This window comes from Taudactylus pleione, unplaced genomic scaffold (assembly GCF_031769625.1).
Source record: "Taudactylus pleione unplaced genomic scaffold, aTauple2 ptg000571l, whole genome shotgun sequence".
Lineage (NCBI taxonomy): Eukaryota > Metazoa > Chordata > Amphibia > Anura > Myobatrachidae > Taudactylus > Taudactylus pleione.
The window spans coordinates 11,213,752-11,230,364 of NW_028284973.1; the positions used below are offsets into that span (position 1 = coordinate 11,213,752).

Consider the following 16,613-nt stretch of genomic DNA (forward strand, 5'->3'; position numbering starts at 1 on the left):
CCCCCTCCTATACCCCGCCCCCGGGCCAAGGCACCTCAGTTTAGTTTGGTGCCCGGCCGGAGTCGGGTGCACCTGTTGGAGTGGGGGCTAGAAGAGCCCCTGAAGCTTTTTCTTCATGCAGCTGTGGCTGCACATCTGGATGAACAGCATGGACAGTCAGTCCTGACGTCCATGCTGTCTTCCCTACACCCCGCCGGTACCAGAACGCCGGTACTGATCCGGGGATGCTGGTGGGCGTCTGGGGTCACAGCTAGCGGTGACCCCAGATGTTCCGGACCATGGCCGGATTCAAGGGGGACAGAGGTAAGCAGCGGGGTTCCGCGGTGGGTCCCCGCTGATCACATGGTCCTAAGTCCCCAGGCAGGGGGCTCCCTGGGGACTGGCTGCAGCGTGGAGCCAGGCGACCAACCTGCGCTTCCACTACCCCCTGGGACAGCGGACCGCAGCAGAGCGGTAGCGCTGCGGCGTCCCAGGGGTTAAATGCATGCCAGGGGAGCGCGCCTTCCCTGTCTCACAGCCGGCGCCTCCCCCGCTGCACACAGCCCTCTCTGCACTGTGCTGACTGGTCCTGTGTCAGCGCTCCTCCCTCAGGCCAGCTTCTCTCTGCTCCTCGGCGGCCATCTTCTCTGCAACGCATGGTGAACGCTGCTGGAAGTCTGGAAGGAAGCATCGTGGTCTGGGTCCCCCCGCATACCTCTCCTCCGCTGTGGCTCAGGTCTGTGTATGCAGCGCTGTGTCCTACCAGGCCCTGTGTCTGTGTAGTTGAGTGATCAGCGCTGTTAGTGCAGGAATTGTTATTTCGCTGCATTGTATGTGACTGTGCTAGCGCTGCCTGTAACTTTTCTTCTCTAAACTGTCAGCTTTATTACTGTCCCTGTTCTTTCTGCTAAAGCCCTTGCGGTGCGGTGCTGCAGGGTGGTCTCTCGCCTATTTAATACTTAATTGGTGAGAGAGGTCACATACGTGGTGCCATCATGTCTGAAAGTGATTTTCCCCTCCGGCTACAGTGTACCACGTGCAAAGTACCGTTAGCGGAGGGGGAGGGTAGCGCGGAGGGCCTTTGCCGGCAGTGTTTGTCCATGGCGCGGCCTATTACGGTTACAGCACCGGTACAGGAGCCGCCCTGGGCTTGTTTCGCTCAGGCGTTAACAGCTTTAGTGGGCCAGTTAGCTCCGCAGCCCGCGTTTACTCCGATGGGTTTGTCCCAGCAGTCTGTGGTGTCGTCACCCATGCAGGGGTTCCCACGACAATTGGTGGTACCCCACAGTCTCCCTATTTCCCCGCTCCCGGGTTCTCAGGAGCCAGCGTGGGTTAACTCCCTGACGAGTTCTGTACAGCACTTGTCGGATGTGTTGCAAGGGGAGTCTGTGATGCGGCCTCATAAAAGGCCGGTGGCGTCTCTGTCCGCTCCTTATGAGGATGACGAAGGGACGTCTGATGATGGGGAGATTCTGGATCCTTACGATCAGGAACCTTTCCATACTAAGGACGCTGATGCTAAGTCCAAAGTATATATTCCTGGACTTATTCGGGCGGTCCGCACAGCCTTGGTGATTGAGGACGAAGTTCACCCAGCGGCTACATCTAAGTATGCCTTTTTCAAAGATGTGAAGGGCGATGCCACAGTCTTTCCTCTTTCGGGTCAGTTGGTGGACCATTTAGAGGAGGCGTGGAAACAACCTGGCAAAAGATACCAGCCGCAGAGACGCCTGGCGGTGGCTTATCCGTTCGCGGATAATTATTTTGCTAAGTGTGAATCCCCTCCACAGGTGGATTCTCACGTGACCCGTCTTGTCCGTAGTGCCACATTGCCGATGCCATCCATGTCCTCCCTTAAGGATGCTACGGACCGCAAGGTAGAAATCTGCCTGAAGTCTGCTTATTCCCTTGCAGGGGGGGCAGCACGGCCGGCTATGGCCATTTGCTGGGTTGCCAGAGCGATGGAGCGCTGGGCGGATTCATTAGAGGCTTCTTTTGAATCCGACTGTCCGGCCGAACAGGCGGAGTTGATTGGCAATCTCCGTGATTCGGCCACCTACATCAACGAGGCGGCTCTAGACATTAGTACTCTGGTGTCTAGAATTTCTTCAGCAGCGGTAGCTGCTCGTCGCACCTTGTGGCTGCGATCCTGGAAGGCGGACGCAGATCCAAGAAAGGTCTGGAAGCGTTGCCGTTTACCGGAGAAGTTCTCTTCGGTCCGGATCTGGATAAGATTGTGGCCACGCTGGCGGCAGCCAAATCTGCTTGTCTCCCGTCGGCCGCTGCTCCTTCTGGTTCTGGACCATCGTCCTTTCGGTCATCTAGGGCCCAGGGCAGGCCCAAACCACAGTCGTTTCCTCGACAGGCTGGCCCTAAGAAATCGGTCAAGCCCCGGAAACAGGCATGGAGTACCAGACGTCCGGCCCCCAAGCCAGATGACAAGCCTGCGGCCTGACGGTCCGGGTCTCCCCTTGGGGGATCCCAGGGTGGGAGGCCGCCTGCTGCAGTTCTCCCGGTGTTGGTCGTTCACTACGACAGACACTTGGGTTCTGGAGGTGGTCTCTCACGGGTACGCCCTCTCCTTCCGGCACAGACCCCCGGCTCGATTCTTCACCACGGGTCTACCATCAGACCGGAACAAGGCTACGGAGCTGCGGAAGGTATTGCACACTATGCTCCAGGCTGGAGTTATAGTGCCTGTTCCATTCTCCCAGAGGGGCCAGGGTTTCTATTAAAATCTTTTTTTGGTACAGAAACCCAATGGGTCATATCGTCCGATTCTCAACCTCAAAGCACTCAACAAGTCTTTGCGGGTCCCGAAGTTTCGGATGGAGACCCTACGGTCCATCATTCTGGCGCTGGAACCTGGGGACTACATGGTGTCATTGAACTTACAGGACGCTATGGCGGTCATGGCGGCTTCTCTGCGGCTGCAAGGAGTCCGCATGTTGCCGTACTTGGACGACCTGTTATTGGTGGCAGGATCTCCAGAGCTCCTGTTACACCACTTGGACCTGACCATTGCACTGCTGCAATGGCACGGCTGGCTAATCAACTGGCAGAAGTCCACTCTAATCCCGTCTCGGAGGATTCTGCATCTTGGAGCCTTATTGGACTCGGGACAGCAAAGGATCTTCGTGACGGAGGACAAGATCTCTGCTTTACAGTCAAGGGTGCGCAGTTGTCTGCACAGCCGCCGGGTGTCCTTACACTCGGCGATGAGGTTACTGGGCTCCATGGTGTCGGTGTTCGACATGGTGGAATACGCCCAGTTTCACTCCAGACCTCTGCAGCACCTGATCCTGTCCAAGTGGAACGGGCTGCCTCAGTCTCTGAAGTTCCAGACGATTGTGCTCACCCCGGAGGTTCGCCTGTCCCTTGCGTGGTGGTTAAAGACGACCCACCTCAACAAGGGACGTCCGTTCTGGGTTCCAAATTGGGTCCTGTTGACAACGGACGCCAGTCTTCGGGGCTGGGGAGCAGTTTCGGGTCCACACTTGTTCCAGGGCAGGTGGACACCGACAGAAGCGGAGCTTCCAATAAATATCTTGGAACTCCGTGCGGTCTTCAATGCTCTCCTGCAGGCACAGCGGTTTCTCCAGGGTCACCCGGTGCAGGTCCAGTCGGACAATGCTACCACCGTGGCCTACATAAACAGGCAAGGAGGAACTCGCAGTCGGGCGGCTCTCGTAGAGGTCTCTCGGATCCTGGTTTGGGCGGAGCGCAATCTTCCGGCCATATCAGCGGTCTTCATCCCGGGAGTGCTAAATTGGGAGGCAGACTTTCTAAGTCGCCAGGACGTTCATCCAGGGGAATGGTCCCTGCACCCGGACGTTTTTCAACTACTGGTGGACAGGTGGGGTCTTCCAGAAATCGACCTCATGGCGTCCCGGCACAACAACAAGTTGCCGGTGTACGGGTCTCGCACAAGAGACGAAGGGGCGTCTCTGGTGGATGCTCTGTCCGTCCGGTGGACGTTCAGGTTCGCATACCTGTTCCCTCCGGTCTCCCTTCTTCCACGGGTAATCCGGAAATTCAAACAGGAAGGAGGGACGCTCCTGTTGATAGCTCCCGCGTGGCCCAGACGGCACTGGTTCTCAGACCTTCAGGGTCTGTCCGTGGACAGTCCTCTGCGGTTGCCGCTACGACCGGACCTTCTGTCTCAGGGTCCTTGTCTTCACCCGGACCTGACTCGGCTGTCTTTGGCGGCGTGGCTGTTGAGACGGCCATGCTGAGGTCCTGGGGGTTTTCCAGCTCTGTGGTGCGTACCATGTTACGAGCTCGGAAACCGTCTTCCGCGAGGATATACCATCGCGTGTGGCATATGTTCTTCCAGTGGTGTCGACCGAGAGGTTATGCACCGCGGGAGTTTCGTCTGTCTCGGATTCTCGCCTTCCTGCAAGCGGGACTAGATCATGGGCTTCGCCTTGCTTCTTTGAAGGTACAGGTTTCGGCCCTATCTGTCTGGTTTCACCGTAGGATTGCTACAATCCCGGATGTGCGCACCTTTATGCAAGGTGTTCTCCGTATTCAGCCGCCCTTTGTTCCACCTGTGGCGCCTTGGGATTTGGCTGTGGTCCTGAGGGCTCTCCAAGGACCGCCGTTTGAACCACTGGGCTCAGTGGATATTAAATGGCTAACAGCTAAGACTGTTTTCCTTCTGGCCGTTGCTTCAGCCAGACGTGTTTCTGAGTTAGGGGCTCTTTCTTGTAGACCCCCTTTCTTGGTTTTTCATGGGAACAGGGCAGTGCTCCGCACTCGGCCCGAGTTTCTTCCCAAAGTTGTTTCCCAGTTTCATGTTAACGAGGAAATAGTTGTTCCGGCCTTTAACTCACCGGGTCTTTCCGTGGGTGAGGCCTCTTTGGATGTTGTGCGGGCCTTAAGGACTTATGTGGACCGCACTTCTTTTTTTAGGAAGTCGGACGCTTTGTTGTCCTCTATGGCTTCTGTAAAAAGGGTTGGCCTGCTTCAAAGCAAACTTTGGCAGCCTGGATCCGTATGGCTATTTCTGAAGCTTATCTTCATGAAGGCCTACCGGTCCCTCCTTCTCTGAAGGCTCATTCCACTAGGTCTGTGGGTCCTTCGTGGGCAGCTCGACGTGGTGCCTCGGCAGTTCAGATCTGCAAGGCTGCTACGTGGTCTTCTGTCCATACCTTCGTGAGGTATTACTGGTTTGACACCTTCGCCTCTCAGGATGCTTCCTTCGGGCGGCGGATTCTCCTTTCTGCACAGGAGCGTCCCCACCCTTAAAGGATACTGCTTTGGGACATCCCCAAGGTATCCTGTGGATACCCTATGGACCCTGAAGTAGAAAATATGAGATATGGTAAGAACTTACCCTTGTTATCTCTATTTCTACGAAGTCCATAGGGTTCCACAGGACTCCCGCCCTGTCGCACCTGTGCTGCAGATGGGCTTTGCTCTGGTCACCGGTTTTCCGTCTCCCTCTGGTGAGAATGTGATTCTTGTATGTGTCCAGATCTTTGTTCTCTCTCTTCCTTCTCCTCCTCCGGCCTATGGCTTGGTAACTAACTGAGGTGCCTTGGCCCGGGGGCGGGGTATAGGAGGGGGACCTAGTGCATCCTGGGAGGCTGAAAGCTTAACTCTTTGGTGCCCTGCGACTGACGTCACACCTATACCCCAAGGTTTCCTGTGGAACCCTATGGACTTCGTAGAAATAGAGATAACAAGGGTAAGTTCTTACCATATCTCATATTTTTTGCATGCTACAAGATTCTCTTCTATATTGTGTCACCATGTTCCATGTTTGGGAGTCTATTTACTAAACTGTGTTAAGGTGCCCACACACTAGGCGTTCAGGTCACGATCCGATATCGTGTCCGATTTCTCCCCCTGCAGTTGTGGGCACGATTTGGTATTTAAAGACGATCCAAATTGACCCGCGATCTATCGTGCATACTATACTATTCCAGTGCATCGTGATAAGGTTTTCAGATCTTGCCTGCAGCAGGCAAGATATGAAGATACGATGTACGACCATCAGGTACGCGCATCAGCATCGTAATCGTGAGTAGAGACTCACGATTAGGACATATTTTACACGATCTGACGTCCCGATGCGTCGGAATCCGGCTGATCGTATAAAATATTGTCTAGTGTGTGGGCACCTTTAGGAGATAAGGTGGCAGCCATTTTTCAAACACAGCCTGTTACATGGCAGTTAGGAGCTGATTGGCTGGTACCTTATCACCGTTCACTTTATCTCCTTACACAGCTTAGTAAATAGATCCCTTGGTGTCTATAACTGGGGTTATAAAAAAGCACTTGACTGCTGATGTTATATTCTGCTCACTGATTTGTGACAGAAGTAGGCAACATGACGCACTCCAACAGCTGTGGATCTATACATCTCAGCATGCGCTAAATTGTGGCACGTCTTGCTGGGATGTATAGTTCTACAGCAGTACTGGGCGTTACCTGTCTCTGAGCTATGGCCCTGATTCAGAGCCGGACGCTCTGACCAGAGTGCTCGCTCTGAATCAGGGCCCACCTCCATTACTATGGAGCGTTCTCCTGGACGCTCGTATAGCTGTGGGTCACCACCCACAGCATATACGAGCGTGCAGGATGATGGTCGCGATGGTCTTGAGCATCGCGACCATTGCCCCTGCGAGCCGAAGCCTGCGGTTGAGTTTCTCAGCCGCAAGGCCAGGAGTGATTTTGGCTCTATCAGAGCCAAAATCACTCCCACTGACATCACTAGTGATGTCAGTGGGGCCGGCTTCTGACGGTAGGCGTTCCCTTGGGAACGCCTCCGTCTGGCAGGCACGCCCCCGGCACGCCCACCAAAGGGGGCGTGCTGTCAATCAACGTCGACAGCACGCCCCCTTTGATCAGACACTACGAGCGAAGGAAAGTCCTTCGCTCGTCGCGTCTCGCGCATGCGCACAACGGAGCTCCCTCTGTCGTGCGCATGCGCAGTGCAGACCATCGACCCACTTGAGAGCGGACAGCCGCTCGCGAGTTGCTCTGAATCAGGCCCTATATGTTTGGTGGAATTAAGGGAACTAAAATAAAATAAACTTTCATACCTGGAATTGGTGGATTCAGTGGTTCCCTGATATATCGTGCGCTCCTGGTTGGCCTTGTTCGGATTATCAAAACCCCTACAAACATCCCATGCAAGTGAATCGGAACCTCAGGTGGGAGGGGCTTTGACAACATTGTTTCATTTTTTTGTTTAGATCCCCTAATTCCACCCAATTCTAAATATGCGATAAGGAATTTAATGATACTTGTCTCATGTCCTCTAAATCCTATTTATTTATTTTTTTTTACTTTCTGTTAAGCAATGGGCCACATTCTCCAGAGTATGGCACGTGATCGATGCGCGGATGCAGCCTCCGGGGAAAATAGCGTCTATATGCTCCGTACACCTGCAGGGTCTGCACAAGCCGATGTACCATGCACAAAGTGAGTATACAGGGGGACCACGTATGTATGGACGCTGAATGGTTAACAGCAGGAACTTTAAAGGGAAACAAATCAAGGAGATTTACAATAGGCTGCTGTGACCTACGTTGCTTGGTACAGTCTCATAGGGGGGCATTTCAATTAAATGCGTGGGCCGTGAGGAGCCATTCCGAAATGACGCATACTGTGTATATGGGATCTATGTACTAAGCCGTGGAGAGAGATCAAGTACCGATCAGTCAGCTCCAAACTGTCATGTTACAGGCTGTGTTGGAAAAACTATAGTTAGGAGCTGATTGGCTGGTACTTTATCTCTCTCCGATTTATCTCTCTCCAAGGCTTAGCGCATCTACCCCTATATTTTTATTGACTTTGTGTATTTGACTTGAAGCCGTATCATATTTTCACAAGGTTTCAAGCGTTATTTCTTCCTAATGTTCCATGATATCATCTATGGAAATATAACACGTTTTACCTTCCCTGCATCACACTCCGTTATCCATACTGCGCCCTCTCTTCTCCTCTCCCCTCTATCTAACACTCCCTAACTTTTTCCTCTGGTTATTTCTTAACTCTTTTATCTATAGCCTGTCACTGGGACATACATTTATATAATGCTCTTTCCCATCTGTCTCTATCTGCTCCTGGTAGCTGGAGATAGATCACCATCTGTCCAGGCTTCTAACGCCAAATGTCTCTTAAATCCATCTAAGTCTCTTCTCAGCCCTCTCGTCCCCCAAACTCTCCGTCCATCATCACTGCCCAGAGTCTTGCTTCCTGCTTTAAGGACAAGGCTGACAAGATCCAACATGAAATGGTGTCTTCTTCCCTAAGCTCCAAATCTTCCTTCCTCGCACCCCCTGGCACCTTCTCGTCACTTCATGCCACAAATGGAGATGAAGTGTCTACTCTCTCCTCCTTCTCCTGCTCCATCCATCCGTCATCTGTCATGGGACTGCTGTCTCCTGTGGTCCTCTCCGCCTCAGGAGACACCATCAATCTCTCTCCAGTGATATCTTCCATCACTACCGAAGAATACAACGATTGCTCATATGACGAATACAAATTCTGACCCAAACTGTCCTCTCTCTGTATCACTTCTAGTGACTTCTGTGCCTGATTCAGAGCCGGACGCTGCCGGCCTTCTGTTTTTTTTTAGAGCGGCCTCCTGGCCGCTTTCATAGCTGTGGGTGACCCTTGTGGTAGGGTCTCGCTGCCGCAAGCCCAAGAGTGCTTTCGGCTCTAACAGAGCCGAAAGCACTCCCACTGACATCGCTTGTGATGTCAGTGGGGCCGGCCCCAGACGGCGTTCCCATGGGAACGCCTCCGTTTGGTGAGCCACGCCCCCGGCCCGCCCACCAAAGGGGGCGTGCTGTCACTCAACATCGACCGCGCGCCCCCTTTGGTACGAGACCCGGAGCGACGGTTTGCCCGTCGCTACCCGGGTCCCGCGCATGCGCACTGGGCCACCATCGACCTGCTTGCAAGCGCATAGCGCTCGCGAGCGGGTCTGAATCAGACCCTCTGTGCAGGTGATATCTAAATGTAACGGTCCTCTCTGGGTCTGTCAGTATCTGTGTTGTCCAATGTTACCAAATGTCTTTCTCCCATTTCTTCTTGGATGTCCTCATACCACCTCAAAGTCATTCCTATAAAAATGGAGCTAATAATGTTCCCCCCCCAGTGCACAGAAGCTGCCTGTCTGTACTTCTGCTGACAATATGCCAATAAACCCTAAACCTCAGTTTTGATTCCTAGGTGTCACCGTTGAGTTAGGTAGCCACATTTAAATCCAGGTACAGACTCCTGAGGAGCATCTTCAGAATGGGCAGTATATATCTCAGACAAGACACTGCAAAGACTGTAATTCATGAACTCATTATCTCCTCTATCGATTTTTGCAAAATGGTCTTCTCCCTAACCAGACCTCCACTGTCACAATCTGTTTTGAATGCAGCTGCGAGACTTATCTTCCCGGCAAAATGTTATTCTACTGCTGCAGCGCTCTCAGTCCCTTCATTGGTTACCTGTATTTTATAGAATACAATATAGACTTTTTACTAGATTACAAGTCCATATAAAATAACTGCCCCAATAGACATATATTCACTTGTCTTTGTCTCACAATATCGCAATACTCGATCACTTTGCGTTGCCTAACATCTGTGTCTTTCATTTACTCTAATACTCCTTTGCACCGACCTGAAAATCCCGGGCTGATGCACGTGAACGCACATCAACCCAGGATTTTTGTCAGTGTAAACGGATCCACCCGGGTCCAGGGACCCTGACATTCAACTTGGGTAGCTTGCAGGGTTTTGCACGGGTCGTTCCCGTGTCACTCAGCAGTGTAAACGGCACGATCCGATTGGCAGGCTTCAGTGACGTATGGAGATAACAACTTCATCTCCAAACGTCCACATGCATTGTAACGCCGGAAAAGCCGGGTCACTGCAGACCCGGCTCTGGTGTGGCAGGCTTCAGTGGCGTTTGGAGATTACATCATCTCCAAGCGTCCACTGCAGGCACGGCTCCGGTGTGGAGTCATGGTGTGAAAGGTATCTGATCTGGGTTGGAAACCTGTTCCAAATACTTTGTTAGATCCGGGACTTTGGTGTAAAAGGGGTATTATTGTACCACTTGCTTTCAGTCACCATTCAAGGATTTTTGCGGCCTGCACAGACTCTGGAATTCCTACCCTAGCACAACAAGACTTTCCTCTAACCTCCAAACCTTCAAGCGTTCCCTGAAAACTTACCTCCTCAGAAACACTTATCAAATTCCTGACTACCCACACAAATTCCGTAAGCTATTCTAGCCGGCTATCACCCCTCTACTCTATTTTACCTGCATACCACCCCTCTACACCTCTCATTCAAAACGTTCTCTGCTACCATACTCGAGAAACTCTCAGACCCCAAAACCAACACTGCTTTGTTACTGGATCCCATAGCACAACTAACCGCTTTTCCCATTGCTGTCTAGTTGCACCAATTTACAATACATGGCACTTAGTGTATGACACATTGGTTTTGTTATACATAGCTATAAAAGGTGTTTGCTCCCCCCTTTGGGCTGTTTAAGATTTCGCTGTGTTACAACATTGAACCGTGATAGATTTAATTGAAATTTATTTCCACAAATTTTCCGCAAATCAACACAAAGAAGTCAATTTGGGTTTTTTTTTATCCAACCATTTGTGAAAATGAATTGGGAACAAAAACAAACTGAAATTAGTTATTGGACTAGAACCACATTTGGCGGCAATTGTAGCTCTGCCTCTATTTGGGTGTCTGTCTGTGTTGCACATCCAGACACTGGAATCTGAGCTAGTTCCTCTTGGCAAAATTCCTCAACCTCCATCCGGTTGGTGATTGTTGTTTTACAGCAGTTTTTAAAAGATCCCACAAACGTTCAGTCGGGCTGAGCTCTGGGCTGTGACTGGGCCACTTCAGGGCAGTAACCTGCTTGGTTTCGGGCGCCCCCTAGTGTATCTAATGCAGAATGCTTTAGGTCATTGCCATGTTGGAAGATAAATCTCCCTCCAAGTAGTTTTGTATCACCGCAGCGGGTTTTCCTCCAGAAATGCTTTGTCCATTTTGCTCTCCCTTTTTACGAGCTTTCCAGTCCCTGCCGCAGAGAAGTGCCCCCATAACATGATGCTGGCACTGTCGCTCTCTGGTCTGGTGCTTCTAGCACACTCTGGTCTGTATATCAGCAGTTTGTTGCATCAGCTGAGTGTGCTAGAAGCAGCAGAGCAGAGAGCGACACCCCAGACAGAAAGGAACTGCACAGGTTATGACAGATGCAGGGTGCTAGAATGAACGCTAATATTCTATGCCTTAAAAATATTTTGTACCCTGTTCCTCAGTGACCTTGTCCCGAATTTTCCTTTTTGTCCCCATTTTATAGTCTTTACATGGAAATGCACCAGCTTACCTGGCGGAGCTGACCGAGACAGGTGTATGTATGTGGCAGTCATGTGACACGCTTACCTGCACACAGGTGGCCTCCAGTATAGTGCTGGTGCAAATCTGTACTGGTCGTCGTGAGGGCAGTTCAGTCACATAGAGAGAGCCAACTCTGAACACAAGCGAATATTTTCCTTTATTTCCGTACAGATAATGTAGCTGCCTTGTGTGCAGTTCAGCTCTTGATCAGTCCCTGTATGTGCAAACTTAGGGGGGTGGGGAAATCAATTATGAGAGGGGTTTAACGCACACTAACTCATAGACTCTGCACAAAGTGCTGGAATGTATGTGTTTCCCGACGTGTTAAAAGTGCAGCGTCTGCATTTTAACGCAGATATTTTTCTTGGAGCTCCTGAGGCTGCTCTGGGGATTAGCGCGTGGGGTTCCCACAGCTGATTGATTCGGGCATCGTCGACAATTGGATATTCCCATTAATAAAGATGTACGGTAGTTTTAGGGGTTTTTTTAAGTTTTGTAATACCATGTGTTAACAGCAGAGGGCAGTGTGTGATAAGGCATTTTAGAATCTCAACCTCAAAAATGGTGGCAGTATACACACACACTCACCTTATAAGCAAGCTACACATTGGATTTCAAACTCTGGCTAAAACCTGTTCTACCCTCTGCCCATACTGGCATCTGCCTGCATTTATGCTATGGTGTGGTCACAGTCCTTTTCAAAGCCTGTGTCCGTATTTTAAGTGTAAATTGATGTCTATGGATGTGTAAGCGATACCCACTAGGGACAACAACGATCTGTTACCAGTGACTTCTTTGTCCAGTGGTTCTCAATCTTTTTTTGAACCGTGGCACCCTAGAGTATCAGAATTGTTTTCACGGCACCCCTAAGCCAAAAGTAATTGAGAAATTCAGATAAAAAATGTATACAGGTTGAGTCTCCCATATCCAAAATGCTTGGGACCAGGGGTATTTTGGATAACGGAATATTCCGTATTTTGGAATAATTGCATATCATAATGAAATATCTTGGGAATGGGACCCCAATATACACACAGAATGCATTTATGTGTTATATACACCTTATACACATAGCCTGCAGCTCATTTTATACAATATTTTCAATAATTTTGTGGCTCAAGCAAAGTTTGTGTACATACATGAAATAAATTTGTTTCATTTACACCCTATACACACAGCCTGAATGTAATTTTATACCATATTTTTAATAATTTGTGCCTTAGACAAAGTTTGTGTACATTGAACCATCAAAAATCAAAGGTTTTATTATCTCAGTCATGCCAAAATTATTCCGTATTTCGGAATATTCCGTATTTCAGAATATTTGGATATGGGAGACTCAACCTGTAGTAGTAAATTGTGCTGACTTGTCATCATTTAGGGTCAGTTATGTGGTGGACGACAGGTTGCGCTTCTGTTTGTTCACATATTTACATTACGTTGACCAAAACTAATTTGATTTGGTGCTGGACCACCAACCTGAGGCACCCCTACAAGTGTCCTGAGGTACCCCAGCGTGCCACGGCGCACAATTTGGGAACCACTGTCCTATTAATTTCAATACAGTAGCGCGATTGATATAATTGGACCACAGACAAGATGGGAGCCGCACGGCGCTGGTCATTTTTCTGTCCCCTTATCGGTAGAGGTCCAAATAAACTCTGCTAATCTGTGACTAAAGCAAGAGTCTCCAGGACTGGGGAAAAGTTTTCTTTATAATGAAAACGCCATTAAATTGAATGGGTGGTAGGAAACGCATACGAATGTCCAGCCCGTACCCGCCGCCACCAGTGTATAATGCCTGTGACCGGGATTTATGAGATGTAGATCAGGACTGGCACAATCTGCTGTTCTGGCATCCATCGGCTACTTAAACCCCAAAGGACAGGATCTGTCCTATTTATTTTATATTACTTTCAAAGTTCCTTGCACATTTATATGTAATAGAGATCTGTATTCTGTAAATATCAGTGGGCGCCAACCTTAATTGAGGTGTGAGCTACTTTAGAGAAATGAAACCTCCTGAAGAGCTACTAAAATTGTAGAAAAAACAAATCTGGCTAATAACCGAACAATTGAAGGTAATTTAATGAAAATTAAAAAAAATGTTTCATAGAAAATAACGATGCATTTCATTATTACAGTGATATTGTTGTAGTTTGTAAATAAAATGGAAGCACAGGCACATTTCACTGTTAATTACCGGCTCCGAGGAGGTTCGTGCAGTAGAGGAGCGAAATATATAAGCAGGGCTGCTGTGTGATATTTCCTGGCAGGGCTTGACGGGAGTCACTTGCTCCGCCGTAGCGTAGACGCCGTGGGTGGAACCACACGGAACACGTCAGGTGATTTCTGTAGAGGCTGCAGCAATCACCTGACGTGCTTCCCTGTGGCTCCACCCATGGCGTCGATGCCACGGGGGAGCGCACGTCAGAGGTCACTTCCCCCTAGTTGACTCGGTAGTCCTGCAGCTAGGGGAGCTACCAAAATTAAGACCGCGAGCTACAGGTTGGAGACCACTGGTATAGATCTAATCCTCTGTGCTTCTATTTATCCGACTGAAGTAACCATTGTTAATCAATGGAGAAGCACCAAATAGTGAATACAATCATATCAGGTGGAACTTCACTTCAAGCAGTTGCAGTCGATTCGCAGTATTAGTAAGTATAGATATTTCTACTTCAGGGTCCATAGGGGGTCCACAGGGTTGACCTTGGGGTTATAGCTGGAACAGGAACCATGGGCACCACACAGTTAAGCTTTTAGCTCCCAGGATGCACTTGGGTCCTCCTCTATACCCCGCCCCCGAGCCACAGGCACCTCAGTGTAAGCTGGTGCCCGGCCGGAGTCGGTCACCGCGCAGGGGGGCTGCAGGAGCAGCCCCCAGAAGCTTTTTATTTTAAGTTAGATTTTATTTATTTTAATCTTTTTACTACAGACGGCAGCGAAGGGCTGTCTATACAGACGCCCACGCTGCCGCTCTGATCCCCGACTGGCGCCGCAACGCCAGTACTGATCTGGGGATCGCGGCGGGAGGGCAGAGTCCGTACTAGCCGGACTCTGTCTACCTCCCAGGACTGCTGCCGTAGTCGCCGGGGATTCAGGTAAGCCGCGCGTCGCTGGCTAGCGGCGGCGCGCGGAATGCCTTAAATGCAGTCCTTTAGCCTCCGGTCCTGGGGACAGACCGGAGGCTGCTGGCAGTGGCGGCGGGCCCCTCCCATAACCCGTGGGACCACTAGACCACCAGGGATAAAGGGGCAAGCGGGAAGCCAGCATCCCTGGGGTTATGGCCAGCCAGGGGAGGAAGCCTTCCCTGTTCAGCGGCTCCTCCCCTCAGCTCAGCGCGCCTTTCAGCACGCAGTCTGGCGTCGCTGAGCTGCAGTTACACGGCCACTCCTCCTCTGAGGTCTCCAGCGGCCATTTTCCCAGTGGCAGCGCAGATCTCAGGGAGCACGCGGACCGGTCCCCCTGTGTACCTCTCCCCTGATTAAGGACAGCGTACACAGCACTATAGCCCTCCCAGACACTGAATCTGGGCAGGTTGATTGTAGTGTAAAGGTGCAGTGAGTATATCTTCCTGCATGGTATGTGACTATTGCTAGTGCTGCCGTCTGTGCTTATTTTCTACTTACTGTCAGCTTATACCTATCCCTTTACTTCTCCTACAAGCCCTACAGGTGTGTGGGGGAGGGGCATTTCTACTGACCTCACTTATATAGATCACGTATTTGTGAGGTCCGTCACATACAGTTGTGTGCTACTCAGTGCCATATTGTGGGCTGTTGTTCAGCACACCGGTGAGTGCGTTTTACTTCTACCCTGGTGCCAGATATATAATATATTCTGTCATGTCAGACGAGGAGGTTGAGCGCTCAGTGGCTCCGGTGTTGGCCTCCTGCGGACGCTGTTCTGCAGGAGTAGATAGGGAGGACTTGTCACAGGATGGCCTGTGTATTCGATGCCAGGTGGCTCCTGGCCCATCCAGACCTTCTCTGGCGCAGGAACCACCGTGGGCGATGTTTTCTCAAGTGCTGGTGTCTATTGCGGACCGTCTGTCGGTCCCGACTGCTCTCCCTACTAGGGCGGTGCCCCAGCCGACCATCCCCCATTCCCCGGGTGTCCCGCAGTTATTGCGGAGTCCTCCTGGGTCTCAATCAGTAGGTCCCTATGCGGGGTTGCCTATGTATATACAGGCTTCCCCTGTGCCGCAGCAGCCTGTGGTACCTTTTCAGGCCCCTATGGCGACTCCTCCACCATGGGTGGATGTGCTCTCCAACTCCGTGCAAAATTTGGCGGCCGCTTCCTCGGCTTTTCAGTCAATGTTGCAGACTGACATGCCTTCTAGGATTTCAAAACGCCCACTCATGACACGGGCTGCTCAGGTATCGGACTCGGAGGGTTCCTCAGATGATGGGGAGGTCCCTGATGACACTGACTCGGACGCCTCGGTCCAGGAAATGGATACCAAGTCGTCGATTAATGTGCGAGCACTAGTTAGGGCGGTGCGAGCTATTCTTCTTATAGAGGATGAGGCACCGGTTCCTAAGTCGAAGTTTCCTAGTTTCAAAAAAACTAAGGTGGCTTCTGCGGTGTTTCCCCTGTCGGATCAGTTGACGGATCATATGGCGGTAGCTTGGCAGGCGCCCAGTAAGAGATTCCTTCCTCAGAAGCGGTTGGCTTCTAATTACCCCTTCCCTGAGGCACATTGTAAAAAATGGGAAACTCCACCGGCGGTGGATTCCCATGTCACCCGTTTAACTCGGGGCGCCACCTTACCATTACCGTCGATATCCTCGCTGAAGGATCCCACGGACAGGAAAGTTGAGACTTGCTTAAAGTCTATTTACTCCCTCTCCGGGGCGGTGGCCCGACCGTCCATGGCCATCTCCTGGGTGGCCAAGGCCATTGAGGGGTGGGCCAATGCATTGGAAGATACCTTCCCAGACGACGCTCCGGATGTCCAGCGGGCGTTGTTGGGACAAATGAGGGACGCTGCTTCTTACATTGGTGAAGCTTCTTTAGATGCTAGTCTGCTGACCTCTCGGGTATCGGCTGCAGCGGTGTCTGGCCGCCGATCCTTGTGGTTGCGGTCCTGGAGAGCGGACTCTGATTCAAAGAAGGGTCTGGAGGCCTTACCTTTCAATGGGGAATTACTATTTGGTCCGGACTTGGACAAAATAGTGGACACCCTGGCTAAATCCAAGTCGGCCTTCCTCCCTTCGGCGGCACTGCCTGCTAAGGTTCGGAGTT

General features: G+C 51.0%; 1 protein-coding gene across 1 annotated transcript in view; it reads left to right on the forward strand.

Moving 5' to 3' along the window:
- The window catches only part of MRPL13 (mitochondrial ribosomal protein L13), a gene marked incomplete at its 3' end in the record, with an annotated part of 65,433 nt that overhangs the window by 802 nt on the left and 48,018 nt on the right, over positions 1-16,613 (forward strand). The window contains exon 2 of the mRNA XM_088453131.1: positions 7,290-7,413. Within this exon, the coding sequence (XP_088309257.1) occupies positions 7,290-7,413 (124 nt within the window). The remainder of the gene's footprint in view (positions 1-7,289; positions 7,414-16,613) is intronic.